The sequence below is a fragment of the Lontra canadensis genome, unplaced genomic scaffold (genome assembly GCF_010015895.1).
Source record: "Lontra canadensis isolate GAN:19392208 unplaced genomic scaffold, GSC_riverotter_1.0 scaffold22, whole genome shotgun sequence".
In the NCBI taxonomy this organism is placed as follows: Eukaryota; Metazoa; Chordata; class Mammalia; order Carnivora; family Mustelidae; genus Lontra; species Lontra canadensis.
The window spans coordinates 3,652,859-3,678,480 of NW_022631016.1; the positions used below are offsets into that span (position 1 = coordinate 3,652,859).

Sequence of the window (25,622 nt, forward strand, 5' to 3'; positions counted from 1 at the left end):
GGCTGTGCACTCATTCTCTTTCTGGGGCCTCCTCACGTTTGTACTTATGTCCATCAGGCAGCTCCTGTTCAGGGTTCCTTATTAGTGGATTTTTACAGAAGTCTGCCCTGGTCCTGCAAGCTCTCTGGCTGTGAGAAGCTGGCACACTCAGGGGACTCTGCCTGCGCCTCTCTTTGGGTGGGATCAGCATCCCACCGAATCCTGTGGAATGGGAGCAAGATGAGCAAAGCCCCCGCTGTGCCCTCACATGGGCCCGGTGTGCAGGGAGGGGGTCTCGCAACAGCCTCCTGACCCACTGCCCTCCCGTTCTCGACCCATGGCCGCAGAGGCTCACAAACTGCAAATAGGCTCTTCCTGCACCATGATCTGTCCCCATGGGACTGAGCAGATGGAGGTGGTAGGGGGTCGGCACTGCAGAGCCCCTTACCTTTATGTATTCCTGTGCAAGATGAAAGCACTTGGCTCAAAAGCAGCCCCCTCAGCCCACAACTGGGTATGCAGACATGAGCCAACCACATGCCCCCCCACTTGCTCTGGGGGCCAGGCAGCCCCCTCCTGTCCTCTCATATGTTCCTGGGAGATGCGTCCCCGGACGATCTGGGGGCGGCCACCCCATCCACACATGTCCCATCTCTGTCTCGTGTCCCATCCCTTCTGACCCTCAGCTCTTCTCTTCACCCTGAATTCCTGCTCTGGCTTTTTCTCCCGCCATCTCAGACTTCAGCTGGAATAACCACACAGGAGAGACAGGTCAAATGTGAAGAGGAACATGGCTTATTAGGAGCTGCTCTGGATGGGAGAAGAGTGGCCAAGGCTCAGGATATCAGGCAGGAGAGCAGCTCAGTACCTGGCCGCGTAGCCACCTCTCCAGCACTCGCCCCTGCCCTCCAACACCTTCAGCAACTAGGACTTGAGCTGTGCTGTCAGGGAGGGACCGGTGTCTTTACCCAAGGGCACATCACATGAGGACCAATAAAGGCTCTAAGCCTCAGAGATGGGATTTCTATCAACGGATTAATGGCGAGGTTCCAAAATAAGAAGGCTTCCCACTGAGATCAGTGGATCTGAGGCATTCGTGAGTGAGAATGGGATGGTCCATATACGATTGGGTTTCAAGCTAAGAAGGGAAGAGTTCAAATGGGAGGCGCTAAACTATAGGTCACGGACAGGCGCAACCTGAGAGATCTTTACTGATAAGCTCATTTTCTCCTGGAACTGTACCGTACATGCCAGTCGGCAAAAGACCTTGGCAGCCAGTCTCACTGATACCCACTCAGGAGGCCTGGGTTGCTTGAAACTCACTAGGAAGTGGGACAGTGATCTATAGGCAGTGCTTTCTGATTCGCTCAGATGGACGGTACTCTGGGGGATTCCACAGAAACACCGGGGGAAGTAACCAAATACTTCAGCTGGGCTGCACAGGTGTCCGAAGGCTTGCATGGGGGCATATACCACATGTGAGGTCAGAGAGTAAAATGTCCACATTTTTCCTAATGTGCTTGGTTCCTGCTGACAGTTCACTTCTGCTTAGAAAGTTCATACGGATTTTGGAGGATGGACAGGGTTTCTCATTGTAACGTACTTACTGTTGATATTGTTGTTTATGTATTATTTACAAATTAGCTTTTATTTGTCAGTTCCATTTTAACTTGTTCTACCCCCCTTTTTCTTTCTTTCTTTTGTTTTTGTTTTTGTTTTCCAGATCCTGTTTCAGGGAAGGAACCCGGGCATTGCCTGGGAGTACTCTGTGCCTCGGCTGCGGGGGGAGAAGAAGCCCGGCAGCCAGCCACGCTACACGTGGGCCATCATTCAGTCCGAGTGCTCCGTGTCCTGTGGTGGGGGTAGGTCACTTCTCATACCTCCCCTGGTGGTGGGCACTGAGGGGCCCTGGTGCATCCAGGCCATGGGCATGCCGGACTCACGGGTCCACCCCGTGTCCCGGCAGGTAACTCGGAGCTTCTGCCTGAGGTGGGCAACCTGTCCCCGAGGGGGAGCAGAGAACAGGGGCTCTGGATGTCCCTGAAAGGCCTGGCCTGCCTTCTCCCATCCATCTACCGCAGCGTGGGGCTCTGAGGAACTCATGCACTGAACTGGTTTCTCCTTTCCATCTAAGTGAAGATTTGATAAAGTATAGTTTTGTTGTTTGAGATTATTGAAATGAAAGTCACTCAAATTATTGTATGGATTGTGCTGGTGACGAGAAATAGAAGATTACGTGAAAATACCATGATACAGTTGGAGATTTGGTCAAATGGTCTCACTCAAAAAATGTGTTATGAAGTCATATACTGAAATTCACCCAGAAAGCAAAAGAATTTTTTGCAAGTTGCACTGGAAATGACTAGAAACAGCACATCAAAAGGAGAATTTCACATGACAGTTGATGGCTTTGTCATTTTAATGCCATAGGAACTAGACCATAGGCATGACTCAAGTGATAAAGTTAGTTCACTGCAAGAACATTCTCAGCTAGAGCCAGAGATACTATAGTCTGATAAAGAGTGACAGGTAAATTTTTCAAATGTAGAAATACAATATTCAATTTTATCTGATATTTAGAAAACAAACAAGCTTTCAAAAAGATATACTGATTTCAGCTTTGTGAATTCCTGGTTGAATAATTAAGCAATTAGACAATTGTATATTTAAATTAAAAAAAAGTACACAGAATGGACACTTGCATAAAGTAAGAATCTAATGAATAAAGAAAATGTAAAAATGGGATGGCATTGAAAGTATAGATTGCTCTGGGCAGTATAGACATGTTAACAATGTTTATTCTTCCGATCCGTGAGCATGGAATGGTCTTCCATCTTTTTGTGTCTTCCTCAATCTCTTTCATGAGTGTTCTGTAGTTCCTCGAGTACAGATCCTTTACCTCTTTGGTTAGGTTTATTCGTAGGTTGGTTCTTGGTGCTATAGTAAATGGAATCGATTCTCTAATTTCCCTTTCTGTATTTTCAATGTTAGTGTATAAGAAAGTCACTGATTTCTGTACATTGATTTTGTATCCTGCCACATTACTGAATTACTGTATGAGTTTTAGTAGTTTGGGGTGGAGTCTTTTGGGTTTTCCATATAAAGAATCATGTCGTCTGTGAAGAGAGAGAGTTTGACTTCTTCATTGCCAATTTGGATACCTTTTATTTCTCGTTGTTGTCTGATTGCTGTTGCTAGGACTTCTAATACTCTGTTGAACAAGAGTGGTGAGAGTGGGCATCCTTGTCGTGTTCCTGATCTCAACAGGAAGGCTGCGAGCTTTTTCCCATTGAGGATGATATTTGCTGTGGGTCTTTCATAGATAGATTTTATGAAGTTCAGGAATGTTCCCTCTATCCCTATACTTTGAAGCGTTGTAATCAGGAACAGATGCTGGATTTTGTCAAATGCTTTTTCTGCATCAATTGAGAGAACCATGTGGTTCTTCTCTCTTCTCTTATTAATTTGTTCTATCACATTGATTGATTTGCGAATGTTGAACCATCCTTGTAGCCCAGGAATGAATCCCACCTGGTCATGGTGGATAATCTTTTTAATGTGCTGTTGGATCCTGTTTGCTAGGATCTTGTTAAGAATCTTAGCATCCATATTCATCAGTGATATTGGTCTGAAATTCTCCTTTTTGGTGGGGACTTTGCCTGGTTTGGGGATCAGGGTAATGCTGGCTTCATAGAAACTGTCTGGAAGTTTTCTTTCTGTTTCTGTTTTTGAAACGGCTTCAGGAGAATAGGTGTTATTTCTTCTTTGAAAGTTTGGTAGAATTCCCCAGGGAATCCGTCAGGTCCTGGACTCTTGTTTTTTGGGAGGTTTTTGATCACTGCTTCATTCTCGTTACTAGATATCGGTCTATTTAGGTTGTCAGTTTCTTCCTGATTCAGTCTTAGAAGTTTATATGTTTCCAGGAATGTATCTTGAGCACTGAAAAAATAAATAAATAAATAAATAAATAAATAAAATTAAGATTTTTTTTTAAAGTAAAAATGAATTCAAATATTCTTAATAGTTGCTCTAATAGAAGACATGAAAGAAATAGAGAAAAACAAAGATTAACAAAAAAAGTAAGTCTGGACAATTAACACTAATGTGCTTGACCCACACGAACTCTTCCCATCATTAACTAAGAATAAAATAATGAAATCATATTTAAATTCTGACACTAAGAGCTTTCTAAGGAAAAATAGGATTCTCTTCTGTGCACACGGAGAGCAGACAAGTGGCTCTAATTACAAAACAGAGAGAAGTATATGGGCCCCTCGTTGGGGACGGGGCCAGACAAGCTGCCATGGTCTCCACTCAGGACACGGAGGAACAAAACTATCTTCATAGCCATCCACTGTGTGTGACGCGGGAAAATCCATTTCTAATCGTATTTACTCCTCTTCCCTTTCCCTTCTGATCTTAATACCACCCCTCGTGCTTTCACAAATTATACTGAATATACTGGAGGTTGTGCATCCCTGTTTAGGGTTAGCTGATAGTGTTTGATTACATTGATGACGGGATCACAAAGCCTTGTATTTGTGCAAGGACATTGTGATTTTCAGAACGCTGCTTCGTATTTTTCATTTGGTGGGAAAGTATAAGGAATTGCATGGGAACGTCTCTGGAGGGTGGCGGGTCCGCACCTGTTTCTTCATGGCCGCTTCACTCATGTCCCCTGTTTGCGAGTCAGGCATTCCGAAGCGCACTTGGTTTTCTCCGCTCTTACTGAGTTACATGACCCAGGATCCGGAAAGTGCTGAATGTGTGATTAGCCGTACTTGCAAATCAACGAATTAGTCCTCAGGAATAACCTGCACATTGAGGTTTCTGGAAGAAATCAACCCAGAACCTATTCCAAAATCATTCGTTTGAAGAATTGCATTAAAGAGTCAGTGGGTGTGTTGTGTATTTTCAGTCTGGGTGGAAAAATTGATGGGAAATTAGGGTTTGTCCGTCCAACAACTCGATGGAGCACAGGATGCCTGGCTTTCAGCACCTCCTGTGGTGTGGGGCTCCTATGACAGTCTTCTTGCTAGAAACCCCACCTGCCTGGGTCCCAAGTCTCAGCCCTTGCTCCAAGTACCACTCCCTGGCCACAGGGGAAAGTTCAGGAAGGGTTAAACCAGACCTACCCCTGTATCCTTGAACAGATACAACATGCCGTCTTCACTCTCCTGCTATCTCAGTGCCCCCGGGATTCATTCTCCGGAGAAGTAAGAGGACAGTGAGAAAAGCGTGTTGCTGTTTACTGAGCACCTGCCGTGTGTTTTCACCTACGCCGACTTGCACAAACTCGCAGCGGGGGTGAGAGTGGAAACAGGACATGTTTGATGGGACAGTTCTAGGCTGCAGGAGGGCACCATCCACAAAATCTTGGCAACAGACTTTCATGCCCTTGAAGCTATAAGGTTTTTTGAGTGTCAATGCCTGGAAGTAATCATTATTGCTGTCTCAGGGGTCTCAGTATTGTTTTCCCTCATTCTATAGAAACCAGAGGTTTAGGACGTTCAGGAATTGCCCTGGCAGGCAGTGTGGGTTCAAAAGCTCCACTGACCCTGTGTGCTTCCAAGCATGGTGAAACTCCCAGGGGTCCCCGTTGCTCATGGCCTCACGTCCGTTCACGTTCTTTAACAAAGATGATTCTACCAGGAAGCACAGTAGCTTCATCCTGTGTTTTCTCTTCACAATAGAGCATTTGCTGATCGATGGGAACAGCCGTTCCCTGAACAGTAGCCTGAAGGGCGGCTAGTAAGGGGCCCCTCATGGACCAAGCAGCCCTTCATGTCGTGACCACTTGAAGGTCAAGGCTTTGTCCTGTTTAGTCCTAACATGCGCTCTTTTTTGATCCACGTGTGATGGACTTGTCAGCCCTCCCCAGTAGTCTGAGATCACACGGTTAATTGTCAAGGATTAACCACAGAGCATTGTCTTCAGCTGGGGGCGGTTAGTTCCCCAGCTTACAAGTGGCTGTGTTGAGGAAACAGTTGACCAGAATTCACTGCCTACGTCTTTCCGAACGTTGGTGTTTCAGGATTTGATGGAGATAAATCCTGAGTTCCTTTAAGTTTATAGAATGCTTCCTTAATTCTATGCCCCTGGAGATTCGCACTTCTAAAAGGTGGGCCAGGTCCTGTAAGTTCTGCATTATCTGAGAAGAGCACATTTAACTGAATGATTAACACTGGAGGCTGACCATTCAAAATGAATCTGTTCTCGTGTTTTCAGTTCTGTGAGGGAATAACTAACCTCACCAGCGAATCTGATGGAAAGAACTCTAGATCCCTGTCTTCCTTTCTTGGGGGCCTCAGTTAGCATGTCACCCAACAGTCTCAACCTGAGCCCCCAGGGCAAAGGGATGGCATGGCACGATTTTCATTTTATGTGTGCATGTCATGTTTTCAAGATCTCTAGTTGCACAGACCTTCTGAAATCCTGGGTTGTGAACCTTTTAAGCATACTTTTTGTAGCTATCTCCCTGCGAACTTACTGTCTCCAAGGGGACCTTTCAATGACCCAGTTAGGGAATTAATGAACTGGGAAAGACACTTGGAAACTCCCCCACCTCTTGTTCATTCAAGAAACATACATTTCCTGGTATCAGTGGAAGATACAGAATGCTTTTGTTTTGTTTTATTTTATTTTAAAGAGGTCGCGTTTCCTTCTCTATTCTAATGGTCTCACCTCTCTCTGGAAAATAAGATTTCCTGACAGACACAGGGCAAATGCAGCCTTTTTTCTTCTTTTCCATCAAGCTTCCCCCGCTCCTTTTTCCTTTCCGCTCACTTTTATGATATAACCTCATTTTTTATTTCAATGATCCAGCTAAGCTGCGCCTTGACTGGACTCTCAGCCAGTGTCTGGGTGTCGGAGAGTGGTCTGGGCTTACGCGGAGAGACAGGACCACGAGGATAGTTAGCATAGGAACTGCCTTAGCTGATGACGTCTGTCTCTAAGGTGGACACGGTTTTCACATGGTAGTGACACACGGTAATGACTCTCACTTCCAGTGGAGAGGCATCAGCCATTTCTCAAGATTGCATATGCTGTAATCTTTAAAAATCAGCCTCTGGTTCAGTTGATTTAGTGAATTTCAAATAGCTTACCTCAAACTGCTGATTTACTTCCAAATGAAATGCTTATTAAAATTTGGCTTAGAGGGGCGCCTACGTGGCTCAGTGGGTTAAGCCTCTGCCTTTGGCTCAGGTCATGATTCCCAGGGTCCTGGGATGGAGCCCTGCATCGGGCTCTCTGCTCAGCAGGGACCCTGTTTCCCCCTCTCTCTCTGCCTGCCTCTCTGCCTACTTGTGATCTCTGTCTGTCAAATACATAAATAAAATCTTTAAAAAAAAATTTGGCTTAGATCTATGTTCTAAGCTCTCCACTATGCACCAGGCAATGTCTGGGGATAATGCTTTTTGCTTAAGTGAAAACATTGATCTGATTCACAATTAGCATTTCTCAGACAAATCTTAGGGGTGCCTGGGTGGCTCAGTTGGTTAAGGGTCTACCTCTTGGGTTCGGCTCAGGTCACGGTCTCAGGGGTGCGAGGTTGAGCCCCACACTGGGCTCCAGGCTCAGCAAGGGGCTGTTTGAGATTCCATCCCTCTCCCTCCACTCCTCCCCCAGCTCATGTACGTGTTCCCTCTCTCTCTCTCTCTCTCAGTTAAATAAAATCTTTTAAAAAATTCTCAGACAAATCTTAAAATTGGCTGTGAACCTGCCTGTCATACCTTTCCAGTACTATTGTCTTCGCCATCTACCAATAGTCTAAGGCATGAACTTTATTAGTTAATCGATCAAGTTCAGAAAATGGAATGGGACCATGAGCAGCCTTGCCCTTATCCAGCTGATACCAAACCATTCTTTCTCTCCCTCACTTGCTCTGTCAACAAGCTGTTTGCGGGCACGCATCTGATCCTCAGACTTCTCAAAGTCGGGAGGACATGCAGAGACCTTTGCTTCACTTCCGGTCTGTGGACTAAACAGTGAAATAGTAACCTGTTCCCTCGCATGGAGAGTGTCTGGTGCCTTTCTAGTGTCACAGCCAGTGAAACAAGGCACATCAGCCCATCTCAGCCTCGGGAGGGAGGACTTCAGTCCTGCAGTCCTGCCTTACGGGCGTGAGGCACGGTGGTGAGACTGTGAGGGAAATGACATCCACTGGCTCTGTCCTCAGAAACATGAGCGTTCTCCAGAGAGGAAGCAGACAGGGGTGCACAGGGCTGAGAACGTGCGGGGGACCTGGGAGCGTGGCGCAGGGGACAAGGTTCGGCTGACCTTGCGTTGTCTGCCGCAGCACAGTTACTCTCCTCATCGGCCAATATCACCCTCTCTCCTCATAGCCACTGCTTGATTAGATCTTTCCCACCTTTGCTTGCTAGAATGCTCCGAATCCTGCAGAGAGTGTCCCTTCTTCTTTTTTTACACTGTAACAAAAGGGCTGAACTTGTCCTTTTTGGTCCCTGAGACCAAATTGAAATAGGTCTTGCTCTCTCCTCCCTGCATTGGGTTACCTTTGAGCCAAGTTCATGAAAATGCCTACTGTGTCTTTATCCAAGACCCTGCTAAGTTACAAAAGGCATTACCCCCTTGCTGACATCTTTGTTCCCAAAAAGTGGAGGAGAAATCGAGGAAAGGGTCATCTACTGGAGAGGGAGCACCTTTCTCGGGGCCTGGCCTGTGATGTCCACCCCTGCCCATCTCCACAGGCATGCTCAGAGGACCAGGGTGAAACAGGGAAGCCCGACTCTTCCCAGGGGTCAGGGATCCTTCACCATGCCCAGAGCCTCCCGAGTTGGGACATACCTCCCCGACCAGGGGCAGTCGGTTTGAGTGTCCGTCTGAGGTCAGCCCCATCACTGAGTCACACCAGGCTCCTCTCACCATGCTCCTGCTGTGGAGAGAGTGCACATGTGCCTGGGTTCCCGGTCTCTGGTACCCACACTTGGAACCGGAAGGACGGGTGCTGGGGACCCACAGCGAGACTAGTGGCTCCGCGGTCTGCCATTTTGGACAGGTCGTCGCATGAAGGCAATCAAATTTGGGCAAGTTCCTTGTTGCAGGAGAACATCACGGGACATCCATAGATGACTGTTGTCACCACCCTCCAGCCTCTGGGACACTTTAGGACACCAGAGACTCAGTGTGATCATGCCAGGCAGAGCTGTCCCTTGCATGCAGCTGGGAGTCCCTGAGACTCGGAGAAGCTCCCGGGACATCACCCACTCTGGTTTCCTGGCCTTCTCCTCACCGGTCCAATTCCGAGGGTCCTCAGTGCTCGCTCATGACACACCCGTGAATACCTAGCCCCGGCGATAGAAATGCTTCTCAAAAGACAGCGTGCATTCATTTGTGGAATATTTTCTGGTTTTCCGTGTAGTTTTGCTTCCATGATTGGTTTCTTTCTCTTTATAAAAGAAGGATAAGGCTTTGGCAACAGCTGGTTTTCATTCTTCAGTTAGAATCAGTGAGAACTTAGAAACAGGTAAAACCATCGTCTCTAAGATGAAATAGTCCCCTTCCAGGAACTTCAGCGAAGTATGAAGATTTAAAAAGTGGTTTCTGAAGAACAGGCCAGGGCTGGTTCCCACAAGACAGTAACAGTGGCCTGAGCACTTGGCTCACGAACGCCCATCTTCCACAGGAGGGCTCCGCTCTGGGCTGTCCCCAGTTACGGGATTGCCTTCTTCGGCTTCCTTATGTCAGCCCTCAGACGCTACGCTTCTCCTCTCTGCTCCACTACCACAGGCCACGTTAGACTCTGGCCTGTCTGATTCTGGCACTCCTGTGTGCTCGGTGACTCCTGCTTCTGACAAGTAGTTGAGCGATGGCAAGCCCTGCTGAGATCTTGCTTCCCAGATGTGTCCTCAGTCTGAGAAACGAAACCTGAGTCTTAGTAACCCTCCAGCTAGGTGGTGGAGGAGACCCCGTTTCATAGGAAGCTCATCTGAAGCACCATTATCCATACCCTGCTGTGAAAACGGAGCCCTGGGACCCTCCATGCTGTGGGGCATATGGCTATCTCTGTGTTTTTATTTTCTCAGACTATTCAGAAATTTGAAAACACTCAAAGCCAAAAATATTTATATTCACTTTTCTATCTCTCCTTGTTGATATGGGCTGGGGAAATCAATTTCAAATGAAGATCTCGAGCATCCCACCACCTACAAACAGATGTGATGTGCGGTGGGCCTCACCACGCCAGTCTTCGTTACCTGGGAGATCGGTATCCCTGGTCCCCTCCATGGGCGCCCAGGCCGTAAGCCTGTCTGTTGCGCACGTGGATGGCGAGGCCCTGCGGCCTGCGGGCTGTGGCGTGTGACTACTACCGTGCTTAGCCAGCACTCCCCCAGCCTGTCTGTGCCTTGCTCCTGTACGTGTGATCTGATTTCGTCCCGGTGAAAAAGCTGGGAGATATCAGGTGTAGTTCTCCTTCTGAAAATGCAGAAATGAAGGTAAAAGCCATAGTAGAACTTGAAAAGGTAATTTTATGGAAGCTCTCAAGCCCATCTCTGCGGAATGCTCAGGGTCTGGGCCCATCAGCTACACGGAAATAAATCATTCCAACACTCGATCCAACACTGTGGGATCGAGCATCACTCAGATTTGTTTTGCTTTTGTTTTGAGTCTCTTCCATACCAGTTTCCTATCTGTAAGCTTTCTTATTGTCCTGAACTTTTCACTAGGTCTGAGACAAGGACTTGGTGCCCCGGGTTTGTTGTTGTCTGGGTTCTGAGCGTGTCTCCACCGTGCTCACTGGTGCTGAGCTCCAGAATGCCCCTGGGCCACAGGCCATGCTCCCGCCGACCCCAGATCAGCAGCGCTCTCAGTTTCCTGGCCTGGATGTCTGTGGTCCCTTTTACACTTACACTTTTATATGTCTGTCTTTGCTATCCGCTGCGCTCCCTGTGTGTTTACGTTCTATGACAGCCTGGTACAGGCTTGGATCATGGCTGGTCATGGCCTTTGCTGCTTTTCATTAGCTGCTGAGCCCTCAAGGCCTAGCATTGTGCCTGGCCCTCACCAGCCACCAACGAACTATTTGTCAAGAGGACAAATGCAGGATCCCAACAACTTTTTGATTCAAAAATACCTGAAGGCCGTGTTTGGAAAGGGTGATATGGACTCATCCCACTGTTACCCAGAAACACGTGCCCCTCCATGGTGGCGGCTTCTGCAGGGCTCCCGTGCCCCCCTCATTCCTGCCCCCAGACGCGAAGCAGGGAGCATGGCCTGGAAGTCATGACCATAGTTCAGAGCTCGAGTTCCCTTGCTTCAGCTCCCGGGAAATAGAGTTTAAAAAATTGCCCATCAGCGTATGAAGTTCTGAAATAGAGAGCGGTGCGCATCTCTTTCTGTCTCAGACACGAATCAAACAAGAGGTTACAGTTTCTCCCTGCATATGTCACGTTGCATGGATGGAAAGACTGTGCCGGGAAGTGACGGGCTGTGCCTCGCTGAGCTGGAGGAGACTGCGTGACGTTTGTGCCCGGCCTGCCAGGCATCACGGCAAGGCCCTGCCTCTTAAAATCTCGTGACCTTAGGAGCTACTTAAGCCTTTTATGCCTTGGTGAGTCCATCTATAAAATGAAGATAATAATGTAAGCTGCCCTATAGGGTTCCTTAAGGATTACGTGACAGACTACCTGTAAAGCTCCTAACACTCTGTCCAGCCAAATAAATGTCAGCCCCAATTCCCTTCTGTTAACGCTACAGCTTTGCCTCAGAAACCTGACAGTTTAGGTTCCAAAACTTGAAGCAGGAGGGATCCTGTCCTGATCTTGTTCTCCACAAGGCCCTCCGGCAGGGGCGAGGGGCACAGTCCTCCTTATCTGGGATTCTGTCGTCACCTTCAAAGGATGTGCTTTCGTGCACACACGTGTGTGCTGACCTGTGCGTGCACGTGCACACCTGGAGAAATGTATGCACGGGTGTGCAGGTTTGTAGCTGCTGTGGCTGCGGGGGTCAAAGCGTGGCCCCATCTTCCCTGTGCCACACTGTGACACAGGCCAGCGAGCAGGACTTGGAGGCAGCTGAGGGCACTGGTGTGAACGGAGGGCAGGAGGGAGGGCGTGGAAGTTTCAGTCTGGGGGACAGATGACTGGGGGTCTCTGCTGCACAGAGGCATTCCTGTGACCCGTGTCCTGACTTCTCCACTTCCTTGGATGGAGCCTGCCTCCCCTCTGGTGACTCAGGCCATCCGTCCCCGCTCTGTCCTGACAGCCGGGATGACATGGCAGCTCGTCATCCTGTGGCTGTTGCCAGACAAGCCTCCTGATGTGCTGGACCCGCTTGCCCCACACTGGGGGCCCCAGTTGTCTCTCTGTTTGGTACTCTGAAACCTCTTTTGTAGAATTCTGTCTTCCCTTGGTCCCCCCGGGCTGGTGTCTAGGCGTCCATCTTAACAGTGTGTCAGCCCGTATGCCCTTCCTTACCCAAAGAGCAGACGCCCCAAGATGCTGAGTATGAAATCCTTACACATGTGGTGAGCAGAAGTCTCCGATGAAGGACCCAAGGGAGCCCTTTGAACGGGGACCATAGACGGGGGCGCCTGGGGGGCTCAGCTGGCGAAGCCTCTGCCTTCTGCTCAGGTTGTGATTCCGGGGTCCTGGGATCGAGCCCAGCGTGGGGCTCCCTGCTCAGCGGCAAGCCCGCTTCTCCTCTCTCTCTGCCCCTCCCCTCACTAGGACTTTCACTCTCCCTCAAATAAATAAGTAAAACCTTAAAAAAAAAAAAAAAAGAAACAGCACTGCACATAGACATGAGGGTTGTTGATGTTGTTTAACACTTAACACTTGCCATATTACCTGTGGATGGTGGACGGACTGATGAGCCAAATGTGGGGAATGAACCCCAGGAGCACAGGTCTGTGAGAGCATATGGGAGGGAAATATTCAAAGATCTGATAGGCACCACACAGAAATCAAGGCTCATAGTCAAGGCTGAGAGAGAAGCACTGTGATTGTTCTTAGCCAAGCCCATGGGCACAGATTTTCTGGTCCTCGATCAAAGCAAAGACCTGATCTCACATGATTCTCTGTAGCTCTGGCTTAGTGGTGAAAATTTTTTTTTTCAGGATTTAATTTATTTGACAGTGTGACACAACAAGAGAGGGAACACAAGCAGGGGAGTGGGAGAGGGAGAATCAGGCTTCCCAGGGAGCAGGGAGCTCGATGCGGGGCTCGATCCCAGGACCCTGGGATCATGACCTGAGCCGAAGGCAGACGCTTAACAACTGAGCCACCCAGGCGCCCTGAAGAATCGTTTCTTACAGCATCGCCCAAACCTGTTCCCAAGTAGCCGGGCCACATGACACGACGCTCCCCCGGGGCTCAGGTGAGCAGTCTGGGCTCCGCCCACAGAGCTGTGATGCGGAGGGAACAGACGGGGAATCAGCCTCCCCAGCTGCCCTCTGCTGCGGAGAGCAGTTCAGTGTGCGTGTGTGTGTGCGTGTGCACCGGTACACGGGTGTGCGTTTATGGGGCTTCTGCCGTGCTCTCTGGTCAGGCTCTCTGTCACAGCAGTGGCCGGCTGGGCCAGAGAGAAACCGCAACGTCAGCTCCTCGGGCAGCCCTTGGGGATCTCGATGCTGAGCCTTCCAGTGAGAAGGGGCGAGAGGGCGGGGGAGGTCAGGGCAGGGGGCAGGACAGGCTGCGGGCAGGTAGAAGGTCCCGTGGGGGTCGCCGGGGCGGTCGGCCCCTCCTGCCCCCACCCCTCACTGCCCAGTATCCACGATGTCAGAAGACAGATGTGCATTTTCATGAGGACCCATGTTTGCAGATGTCATCATTAGTTTTCGTTAAAATGCCGTAAACAAATAGAAAAGAAGACGAACCGCTCTCCGACCCAAGGTCACTGCGAGTGTTTTCACACATTCCACCCCATGTCTCTCCCACGTGCAGCCCTTCCTGGGCGTCCCCTCCTCTGGGCTGGACGGTGACCCCCGCCCACACTAGTATGCTATTTGTATCCACCGCTGGCGGACAGTCCCTTCTTAGGCATGGAGGGAACAGCCCCTTCTTAATGTGATGGTTCAGATTCTTAAAGGAGTACAAGCGTTACTTATCATGCTCGTCCCAGTGATTTCAACAAACTGTTACGATGACCCTCCCCAGACCCCCCAAATTCCTTAGTGATTACAAGTTTAGGCTCCACATTTAGGTGGATATTCTGAGGGCATCGTTCCTAAAAGTCTTGGGCAGAGAACATGTGTGCCCGTGCGCGTGCGCGTGCACACGCACACGCACACGCAGCCTTGTTTGCTTGTGGGCACAGATCTGGAGCGGTGGCATGAGATCTGATGTACGGGGTTGTAAAGAATCCGATTTCACCCCCTGGAGCCTGGCCGCCCACCCATGTAAGATCACAGTGTGGGGAATCTCATGCAGGGGAACAGAGACGCGGTGGGGGGCGTGCTGGCCCCAGCCAGCAGCAGCTACCTCATGCAAGAGCCTGTTGGAAATGCGGACTCTTGGGCTCACTCTGGCCCCGGAGAATCCGAAGGCCTCCATCCCAGTCTGAGAGCCCATCCAGGGAGTGACTGCGGTTGGGTTCCTGTGAGGGCCCTTCCCTCCTAACACACTGTATGGAAGGCCCACTTGGCAGGCCCCTGCCCAGAGTCCGAGGCAGCCCTCACAGGCATGTCTGCGGTCCTGGTGTTCAGGAACCCGGAGGACCCACTTCCCGGAAGAGCTGGCTGGAGGCGAACAGGAAGTTCAGCGAACACCGCTCGCTCGAGAACGGCAGCCTCGAGATTGCCCACCAGGGACCGCGGTGGTCCAAGGGCAGCTCGGTGCTCTCTGGGAGGGGAGCTACGACAGGTTAAGTGGACGGCAGGGAGGAGAGTTACAGATGAGAACTTTCCTGGAAAACACCCAGGAGCCGAGTCAGGCTGTTAGCATCTCCTCCCCATATGATTTTAATCAGTCATTTTGAAAAAGGAGGAAACAGCTCCTGCTAACGGGATCCCAGACCTACTTGCCGATCCTGGTGGATAACTGAGAGCAGCTCTTTAACTGGCCTCGGAAGCCGCTGGGAAGCCAGGCCGGAGGTGGAGGTGGGCGTGACGCGCTCGGCCCGTGGGTGTCCCTGAAGGTCCCTGTGGGCAGCTCACATCCCCTCTACGGGGAGGATCCTGCCAAGTGCCAGCCCCACAAGCCCCCCCAAGCCAGAGCTCCCTGTTCCTCACCCCTGCCTTTGCTCCAGAGGACCTTCTCCTCCTTTCCAAAGCTGAGGCTCTGCAGGTGCCCTACACCGTGTCCCTGAGGTTCCTCACCCACAGACTGGCTCTTCCTCTCCTGCTCCCTAAAGTGCTCAGTCCTCCTCAGCCTTGGACGGACACCTCCTTCCTTCTCCCACGCCCTCCCTTTGTCTCTGGCCTTCGCCGCACTCTCGTCCGTGAGGATGACCCTCCTTTCCTTCCACCCGCCTGCCTGCCCTCCTGCCCCTGGCTCTCACGTTGAGCTTTGCAGTAATTTAGCTAGCACCGGCATTCTTTCTTCTCTGACGTGTGGTGGGATCTGTTGACACCGTTTGACTTGCATTTTCAGGAATTAGGTCTTCGAGACGGTTTTGTATCCTGTCTGATAACAAAACCGCATAGATTGTTTCTCTCTTCTGGAGTCTTGCTAATTCAGAAAACCACCTGTTTGGTAAGACTTTAAATATTATGCTTATAAATTTGAACAAAGCTCCCTCATTAAATTCTCTTCATTTCTTCCGCGTAGGATATTTTCTTGTTCTCATTTTGCATCTTGCATATTTGTGCTCATTCCTTATTTTCTTCATTAAGTGGGTGTGTCAGTGGCAGGTTAGCCAGGAAAACACAAGTCCGTCTAGGTGTGTCAGGAAAGAACTCAATGTAAAGGATCATTTGCTTGCAAAATAGTTGGGGGGCGGGGAGTAAAGGTCAGAGAGAGCCGCCATTCACTCTCAGAGTCACTCTGGCTAATTAAGAACCAGGAGGCTGTAGAACAGTCCAGAAATCACCTGTTAGGAGGAGAGCCAAGCCAGCCTTGGCACAGATGGTTCCCAGGAAAACGGCTGCATTACCACAAAGGTGATGCTCGCCACAGTGCACGCTCAGACCCGCTGCGTCCATGGAGGTGGCTGTGCAGCCCTGACCCTCTTCTGCTCCCCGCATCCTGGGCTGTGGCCCCTCCTTGGTGGGATCTGAGCCCAAGTCTCAAGGACAAGAGGTCACCACCCCTCCCCCAAAGTCAGCTCTTGGGTTTTCTACTTTCCCTTTTGTAACATATTTGCTTCTTCATGTTTTTGTCTGGAACCATACACTGACATCTGTGTACATCTAATACTCGGATTTCTGTTTTTATCTAGATCAGTTCTTTCTACTTCCGTGAGCTCTTTTTTCTCAGAGCCCCATTCGCTCTTACATTCATTGATGTCCATCCTTATTTACCGGTGTATTTCTGATCACGAACTGTCCTCCAAGTATTACTTTTAGCCATGTGCCACAAATTCTACATGTTCACCACTGTCACTTTCTTAAATGCACTTATTTGCACCTACTCATCACCCTCCTGTTTTGTCCTATTTCTATTGCTAAAAATTTCAGGACAACACTGCATTCTCCCTTTCTTCTCTTTCCCGTAAATATTCTTCCTTATCCGCTGGTGTCCTACAGGGCTGTCAACCCAAGAGAGCACTGCCCGGGTGTGCAGACATTTTAGTTGCCATGATGACTGGGGGCGACCGCCTCTGGCGTTGGGTGGGCAGGACCCAGGGATATTGCCAGAAGCCTTGCACTTTGTACAGCTGTGCTTCCCTGCAGACAGTGCTATTGCCCACATGTCGCTGGTGTCCCGCTAAGAAAAAGGAAAGATCTCCAAAATCACCAGCTAAGAAAAGCACTGGCAGAGCCAGAACACGCACGTGTGTCAGACAAACCCCGTTTTCCTTTGGGTTATAGATATTTGTATATTTAGCAATTGTTACTAAATTATTTCAAGAATACTAGCTCCAGATTTCCCTCTTATCCAGTTAAAGGTAAGAGCTCTGGGACTTGGCTGACACGGAGGCACTCAGGAGGGGAGCCAAACAAATGTCTCCAATTGAGAAGAAAAACAAGCACTTTAATAAAGTAAACTCTTTTTGCCATTTCAAAGCAAAACCAAATTTCATATTTGCTTAATGGAGAGCCTGCGAATTGCTCGGAACCCCCAGCGACCATTAAGTCCGGGTTGTTTGTTGGGACTGGAGCTGAAGGGTTGGCTTTCACACGACTTTAATTTCCAAACAGGAAACCAAGCTGAAGCCAGTATTTATAGAGTCACACATCCTAAAAAGTCAAGCCAGTTTGGTTACAGAATAAAAAGAACGGACTTTTTAATTGACACGTAAGTGGAGAGAGAAGATCAGCTTTCCTTCTCTTCTCATTCGGACGTACACACTCTTAGCAATTTTAGGAAATTGTGCTGCTGCTCGATATCAGCCTCACCTAAATTAGTTCAGTGTGGTTAACTAGCTTAATTTAGGGAGGCCCCATGATTCTTTGCAGAACAGCTTAAGCAGACATGTATTTCTTTTTTTTTTTCTTCTAATTTTATAGTCTCTCATTCCTTGTTAGTTAAGTGGAAAAGTGGGTTCATAAAACACTGAGGTCTATTTCCTCTCCACATTGATACATGGGCCCTGCTCATGGGAGGTAACGTGTAAACAAGGGAACGTACCCCTACCTACTTCGATGACATTTTGGCTAGGCATCAGCTCCCCCCACTATTAACTTCTTAGAACTTAGAAGTTCCTGAATATAATGAAATTGGCCAGTGGCTTAAAAACTCTTTAATAAGTGAGGGGACGAAATGACCCACACACACTGGGGCAATTATGGAGAGAGTCGGTGTATGCTTTCTGCCACCCAGAAATACGCTCCAAGGGATGACATGTCGGTCTCCACTGAATCTTGTCCTTAGACTCACCCTGTGTCTTGCCAGTGCCCATGTGCTTTGAGAAGGAGCAGCGGCCTCAGGGCCTTTGGACAGGTGAGCACAAACCCGAGCCAGCCTTGTCTAAAACTGTCTTTATTCACAGCACTTCTGACCACAAGTGTGGGGTGTTTGCTACGCCCACAGCCCCCGACTGTCCAGTGGCCAAGGGGGTGTCTGTAGGTCAATTCAGACATGAAATGCCTGGAGATCTTCAGACTCTCCAGGTTTCAGGGCTCGGCCCCAGAGGACTGTTCCTGTTTAAAACACCAGTCACAAGTCCTGGGTGCCCCACATACCCACATTTTGATCTGATGTAGCTACAAAGTTGGGCGTTCTTACCGTCCCTCCCTTTCAGGTTTGATAATCTGTTAGATCAGCTCACAGAACCCAGGAAGGCTCAGTACTTGCAAATTCCAGTTTATACTAAGTCAGAGGAATGATGAGCCAGAGGAAGGGGTACCTGGGGAGGATTCTCCAAGGGTCCCTACTGCAGGAGGCTCTGTCCCTGTGGAGCTGGGGTGTGCTGTCTGCTCAGCACAGGGATGTGCCCCCCAACCCAGAAGCTCTCTGAACCCTGTGGGTTAGGTTTTCTAGGTAGATTTTGGAACTTAGTCCTGGTTGAGTAAATCCTTGGCCTTTGGGGGTGAACTCCATCTCCAGTCCCTTTCCCATCCTGGAGGGTTGTGCAGAGCCTGACGTGGGGCTCTGTCTCTCAATCCAGAGACCATGACCCAAGCTGAAATGGAGAGCTGAATGCTTAACCGACTGAGTCCCCAGGTGCCCCTCAGTCATTTTTAGTAACCTGTTTCTCATCAGATCTCATTGAAATTGGGCAGAAATAATTGCAAAATTTACATTAAGGAGCATAAAATAAAAACTTCATAGCTTGGTTAAAATATAATTATGTCAAGTCAGCAGAGAACTGAAACATTTTATGAAACGGCAAAAATCCTAACCACCACTCCTTGTCCTTCATCAGCACCCATGGGGCGATCCCTCCAAGTGGGCAGTTTGGGGCCCAGACACCTGAGCCGCCATGCCGGTCCCCTTTTGGAACCAGGGAGGACTCTTCTCTTCTGACTACTTAAGAAAACCAATTTCCAGGGGGTCTGGGTGGCTCAGTGGGTCAAGCCTCTGCCTTCTGCTCAGGTCATGGTCCCAGGGTCCTGGGATGGAGCTCAGCATCAGGCTCTCTGCTCAGCGGGGAGCCTGCTTCCCCCTCTCTCTCTGCCTGCCTCTCTGCCTACCTGTGATCTCTGTCGAATAAATAAAATCTTTAAAAAATTTTCATAGAGAATGTGACTTTCCCCAGTTAAGGCATTGACGTGTCTTATTTGTTCTGACATAGCTTAGCCGCTCTGTCCCATATGTATTTTAGAGACTTTTGTTTTTCCTTGAGTAAAGAAGGATTTGTCTTCGCATGGACCCTACTCTTAGAGATTGTCGTGCCTGGGGTCTACACCGTGCTGTTCTTTCCTCCGAAACTGTATCTTTGGTCTGTCCCTTGCTCTGACATCTGCCAGAATCCAGTTGGGTGCTGGAGGCTGTGCTGAGTTGTGCCCTGGCTTGGGCTGTAGACGAGGGGGATGGCGGGGCCACACAAGCAGCAGGACTCCCTCAGGCTTTCCAAGGGCAGCAATGAAATCATTTGTAGGTCTTAGTATATTTTGTGTTCGTTTTAAATCAATACCAGTTGAGTTCTTTTTCTTTATTTTTCTCTCAATTGGTTGAACTCTTGAATATTGTCCTGCAAAACGTGTATCTAGTTAGAGTTCCCTTCGTAAAGCATACAGGGCAGAATGTTTCTGAGCAACTTAGGGTGTTAAGTCCGTTCACGCTGTTGTGCGAACGTACCCATCATCCATCTCCAGCTCTCGTGCATCTTCCCAGACTGAAGCCCTGGGTCCACAGAAGAGTGACTCCCTGTTCCCCCTCCTCCTAGCCCCTGGCAAACCAACATTCTACTTTCTGCCTGTTTGACTCAGTTCTAGGAACCTCATGTAAAGAATAATGCCCTTTTTGGGAAAGATAATGAATTAAGATACTGCACAAATTCGGGCATGTTTGCAAAGCTGTAAACATTAGGGACATGAATGGGGGCTGAGGATAGGACCAGCTTTCATTCCAGGCATTTCCACTGACGTCATTCCATAGGACACCTAAGTCGTTATTGGGAGAAGGCCTCTGTTCAGCTTAAAACCGTGGCAAAATTTAACTCTCAATTCTCTGGTGACAAGCTGCTTTATGTTTTTTGTCTGTATTTCTTTCTGGCTTATTATTGATTGCTTCCGATTGCTACTTCTCCAGTGGAAACACAAATCAGGTTATTGTGTCTCTTTTGAGAAGTGGGTTGTGTTCCCAACTCTGGAAACAACAGGAAAGAACAATGTGTCATCAAATGTATGTTAGCACCGATTCCAAGACAAAGACTCATGTTGACTTTAAAGATGCAAAGATCTGGGAGGGAAGTGCGCGCGTCTTAGAGCAGATGAAACCCTCTGATAAGCAATCAAGAAGACAGGTCAGACAAGGACAAGTCCGTCAAGAGCTGTCCAGCTGGTCATTAGCATAAAGATGCTACCAATAGGCTAAATCCTTTTTAAATAGGGATTTCTTTTGCTCTTTATCTGCCTCTCCCCAGAGAGTCCATTTCCGAGTCTTCATGATTATTTTCCACCCTTTCCTGCAGGGCAGATGACCACGAGGGCAGGCTGTTACCAAGACTTGAGGTTTCAAGTCAACACATCATTCTGCAGTCCCAGCACCCGACCTGTCACCGGGGTGGTGTCCTGCAAAGTGTCTGCCTGTCCTCCCAGGTAAGAGCTGTCACGTTCATTCACACAGGTGTCATAGTTTTGCAAATACATCTGGTGCATCTTGGGAGCTCCAGAATCTGCAGAAAGGTGGTGCTGATTGCTGTCGTGTAATCTGGAAATGGGAAGAGGCAAGAAGAACGAAAACTACCTGTACGGGTGTGTCTGAACTACCTTGGGACTGTAAGGGCCAATTCTCCTCAAAGCATCCCCTTTGCCGTATTTTCACTTTGATCACCGTAGGCTGGCAGGGGTGATAATGTACTGGGGTGACATTCGCGTTTTCCTTCTCAGCCTCCAGTTCCTTTCGCTCAGGTTTGTTTGCCTCCTGCATGAAACATGTCAGAAGGATCCATTCCTGGACAGGACTGGTGGGGCAGGTTGTGTGGATTGCTGCAGTGTACCCGCACGCACATGCACACTCCTGCACGCTCACGTGTGAGATTGAGCCGAGGAAGCCTGCGCTCTGGCATCCCGTTCTGCCTGTGGTACTGCCGTCCCGAGAGAGTTCTCAGGAAGGTGCCGGTGCCCCAAGTTGATAGGCTGGGCAGGGCCCTGAGGAGCAGCCACGCCAGCCCTGCTCCCAGCTGTGATGACCCAGGCGCGCCCATCCCCTCCCTGGGGTTCAAGGGCTTCAGCTTCACGGGGGACACGTCCCAGAGGGATTGGGAGAATCCTGTGAGTAACATCCACGTGGAATGAAAGTCTGACTCCCGAGTCTTCAGACAGCAAACACACTAAAAACTGTACAAGATGATTTCAAACTTCTTGATCCTAAAAATCCCCAGGAGCTGGTGAACTGATTCTAGGTTTGCAGAAATGGGTCTCAGCAGCCTGATGCTTTTCCAGGAGGCAGTGACACACGGAAGGGCACGTGACCCTCTCACTTTGTGCTGTTGGGTCCGTGGTCACTGGCTTAGGATAGAGGCAGAGGCCACTTATCTCAGAGATCAGGATCTTTCCTTCCACCATTTCCATGGAACCTCCTGACATGGAAACGTGGCTATCCAGGGCTGCTGCTTGCTGCTCTTCTCTTCTGACACTGCGCTGAGTTCTCGTGCCGGCCCACTAACCTGGGGCACTCCAAAACAGCCAGTTAACTGTGCCGTAGAGAGACCTTCCTCACAAAGACGAAGAGATGTGTGTGCGTGTCACTTTCCTGTGCAGGAGGAACCAGGTAGATCTGCTTAAGCTCCGGATAGTTAGGCACAGTTGGTGTTTGCACGAAATCAGCTCGCATACCCTGTGAGGGGCTCCCACCCTCACAGTCCAACCTGCCCATCCGCTCCGTGAGGCTTCCCTAGAGGGGAGGTAGAGACTACAGCCAGAACTAAGTCCGCAGCTCCTAGCTGCCAGCTTTAGGACTTTAACCATCACCTAAGTCAGCTGTGACCTGAGAGGGGGAGCCCCAGAACAGGCCTCTTGGTGTCTGTAACCCACCCAGGCTCAGACCTAGAAGCAGGAGAGACCAGAGCCACAGGCAGGAGCAGCTGGTGCTTTCCTGGGGGGTAGGGTGCTGCAGGCCCCCCACCTTGTGGGGGAAAGCTGGGGCTCCGCTGCCCCCTCTCTGCTGCCTCCAGGTCGGCTGCCTGACTTTCTTCTTCTAAGAAGCCTTAGTTAGGGTGTTCAAGAGGTCACATGGCTGCTGCCAGCTCAGGATGCTCCCAACGGCGTGCTGCTCCTGTGTGGTCGGGTCCTGCTGTCACTGTGTCCAAATACGCCTCCCAGGAGGTGCCCCTCCACATGCGTTTTCTCCTTCTTGTCTTTGTTGGTAGGACCCCCGACACACACGTGCAGTCACACACTCACAGACGCGTATGTGAGTGCACACTCACGCACACGCATTCCTTCACTCCCACATGGAGGTCCCTCTAGGTGTTCCCTGTCCCCTCCCAGCTCACCCTCTGGGAGGAGAGAAGCAAGCAGCAGTGAGGCAGGTGCCTTGCGTGGGTGCCCCGCAAAGGCTTTGCTTCCCCCTCTTCCTCTCCCGCCCCCTGCCTCTCCTTCCTTGATGCCCCGGTGCCAGCCCTGTGGGCAAGGCAGCCTCGAGCATGTGGAGTCGCACGATGGAGGGGCATCCGACTCCCTGGTGACCTCCACAGGCAGAGTTGCCCTCACCCGGCAGCACCCAGCTGCCTACCAGCTCAGACTGGCAGGAAAGGAAGTCTGGTCTCCCATGTTGGAGCCCTGGCCTTGCAGTCTCTGTTGGTGGTGGAAGCCAGAGTCCTAACTTTGGCATGTCTTGGCTATGAAACTGTGGCCTGAGCCACCCCACACTGGCCACGGTTGCCTCATGTTGCTGCAGCTCATGCAGTCCTGGACCCACACTCCCATTGTCCTTTCTCACTGGGACAGTTCCCTTTCCACCCCTCGTTGTCCAGACTTGCCCTGGCCCATCCTCAGCCCACAGACCAGGGATGCCACTGTTAACCCTTGTCCCGCCAGCCCGCTGGAACCCTCTTGCCCAGCTCTTCCTCCATTGTCCTCCCCCGAGACCCACACTGGCTACTCCCAACATGTCACCCACGCTGTATGCGGCGCTCAGGAGCTACAGGCTGTCAGGAAATTCAAAGCCCATATTCTCAGTGGAAAAGTACGGCCTCTCTCTTAGGTGGACCCCCAGGATGGCAGGCCATCCCACCACCCCTCCCTGGTCATTTGCTCCCTCCCAGGACTAGGATTCTGTGTCACCTCCAGTGTCCTCTAGAATTCCTCCTCCTCCCCATCCACACTCAGCTCAGGACCTCGGACCTCAGACACAAGAATCAGGTGAAGACCATCTCTGTTTCCTGCTAACAGCCACCCGTGACTACCCAACTCACTCCGGCCCTCCTTCCCAGTGAGCCAACAGTCTCACTTCTTCTGGAAGAGTCCTCATGTGGTATGTCTCTGATTCGCCTTTTCCTTCATGCTTATCGATTCCTTCCAAGAAAGATTAAGTGGATGTTGCATTTTCCACAATCTGTCTTGTCAACACACGCATATTAGGAAGTCACTCATTTTTCCTGCAGGTCACCTGTGTGGCCCATTGCTTTTCTTACCAAGCCTCCTCTGCTCCCCTGAAGTTTATCCTTCTGGTGTTGAGGGATCTGTACTTAAAACATCTCTGTGTTATTTGATGTATTCCAAACTTGGGTAAAATTTTACAAGTGAATTCTGTCAAGAACTTTGTGTGCTGAGAGAAAAGGCACAGTTCAGAGCCAAAGGACTAGTCCAGGGGAAACTGCACTGATGCCTGGGAACAGCATTGTTGAAACATAGCGAGGATACCCTAAGTTCATCCAGGAAGCATTCAGAGGCCCCATCCATCTGCTCTTTGACTTATGTTTAAGGTTTTCGAATATTTGTATTCTTACTGAAGAAGAAAGCTTTTGGAGGTAGTCCTAAGCTTGGCTGTAACCTACTACCATGCTTTCCTGCTGGGGGATCCCTAGCGAGGTTCCCGCTACATCCCCAGTAAACAGCAGAGGCCTGATGACCAGCAGGAACCCCCAGGTTTGTACTGAACAGGTGGGACAGGATGTCCCAGCCTATGGCCCCAGCTGTGTACGTCAGAGTCCTTTTGATGGAGTGGACCGTGTCGGCCAGAATTATGGAAATGGTGGAAAGCAAGGATGGTGTGAGCTTGGCACCTGGTTTAAAGTGTGGTTCAGATAACCCCTTATGAGTCCAGCTGGTATGTAATCAGTGTGACAGAGAGTGAAGGTGTGTTGAAGGAATTCATGTGAGATCCCCGGACTCTGACTGCAGCACACAGACTAAGTAGTTGATAACTCTTGGCTGTTTTTATTTGTGGTATAAAAGGAGAAACAAATTCATATCCGACTGTGAAGCAAAACACAGAAGAATGAGCTTGTATCACACATGTTAATCCTTGGGCATTATTATTTTATTTAAACAATTGAGTTGGGAAAATAGATCTTAATTTAAGAAATTGTTTTGTTTTCATCAGTGAAAACTGGCCATTTTCTGCTCCTGATTCAATGGGATCTGGGAGTGGAGACTTTAAAACAACTTAATCCCTAGCCTTCTCATCTTTAACTGAAATGAAAATGAAACCTGCTACACTGATTGCAACTCCCATCCTCCCCATCAGCGTCTGCACGCTCACCTGGGCCGAGCGCTGAGCTGGTGCAGCGAGTGTGCTGTGGGGCCCCAGCCTCGGGGGCCACGTGGGCTCCCCCAGCTGGGAAATGCCAGCAGGGGCTTGGGCTGGGAGTCAGGGGTCTCCTCACTGGAGGAAGAGGATCTTAAAGTTTCCAAGAGGCTGCGGCTGGCAGGAGCATCATGGCTGAAGAACGAGGCATCAGCCGTTCCCAGCGGCTCCTTGGGGCTGGAGTGCAGCCAGCGGGCAGCTTCTCGTGGCTTCTGCTGCACACGGAGGGCTGGCTCCGGCCTGGCCTTGGAACAGACGGCAGTGCACGCACCCAAGTCCACACCACCTCTGTCTTCACTGGAGCATGAATCAGGCTCTTTTATCACTTGCCTTTGAAACAAGAACCGTAAATCACACAGATGCTTATTTCCTTTATTTTTCTGAGTTTATCTAAACGGAGTGGCTCTTCATGTCATTTATCTTAACTACTCTCTGGTTTTGGAAGCACGACACTAACAGCGTGCCTTCCTGGACAATAGCGGAAAGATGCAAGAGGAAATACTTTCCAGATGGGACACGGGCCCTTTTCCTCCCTCTTCACAATTCTCCTAGGAAAGCAGAGGAAGAGTTTAGGTCAAACAGATCGTGATCGAGTAGACTTTGTTTTCTTGTTTTAGAAGGTCACACCAAGGCAGTCCCCTCTGTAATCCTTTCCACTGAGTGGGTTATTTCTGCCCACACTTCGGTGCCTCCTTCCCGACCCGTTAGCAGAATTATTTGCTTTCA

At 49.8% G+C, this 25,622-nt stretch overlaps 1 protein-coding gene across 1 annotated transcript in view; it reads left to right on the forward strand.

The window, feature by feature from the left end:
• Positions 1-25,622, forward strand: part of ADAMTS16 (ADAM metallopeptidase with thrombospondin type 1 motif 16) — a 150,789-nt gene that overhangs the window by 87,950 nt on the left and 37,217 nt on the right. Inside the window, exons 17-18 of the mRNA XM_032861929.1 lie at positions 1,703-1,841; positions 20,617-20,743. Of these exons, the coding sequence (XP_032717820.1) occupies positions 1,703-1,841; positions 20,617-20,743 (266 nt within the window). The remainder of the gene's footprint in view (positions 1-1,702; positions 1,842-20,616; positions 20,744-25,622) is intronic.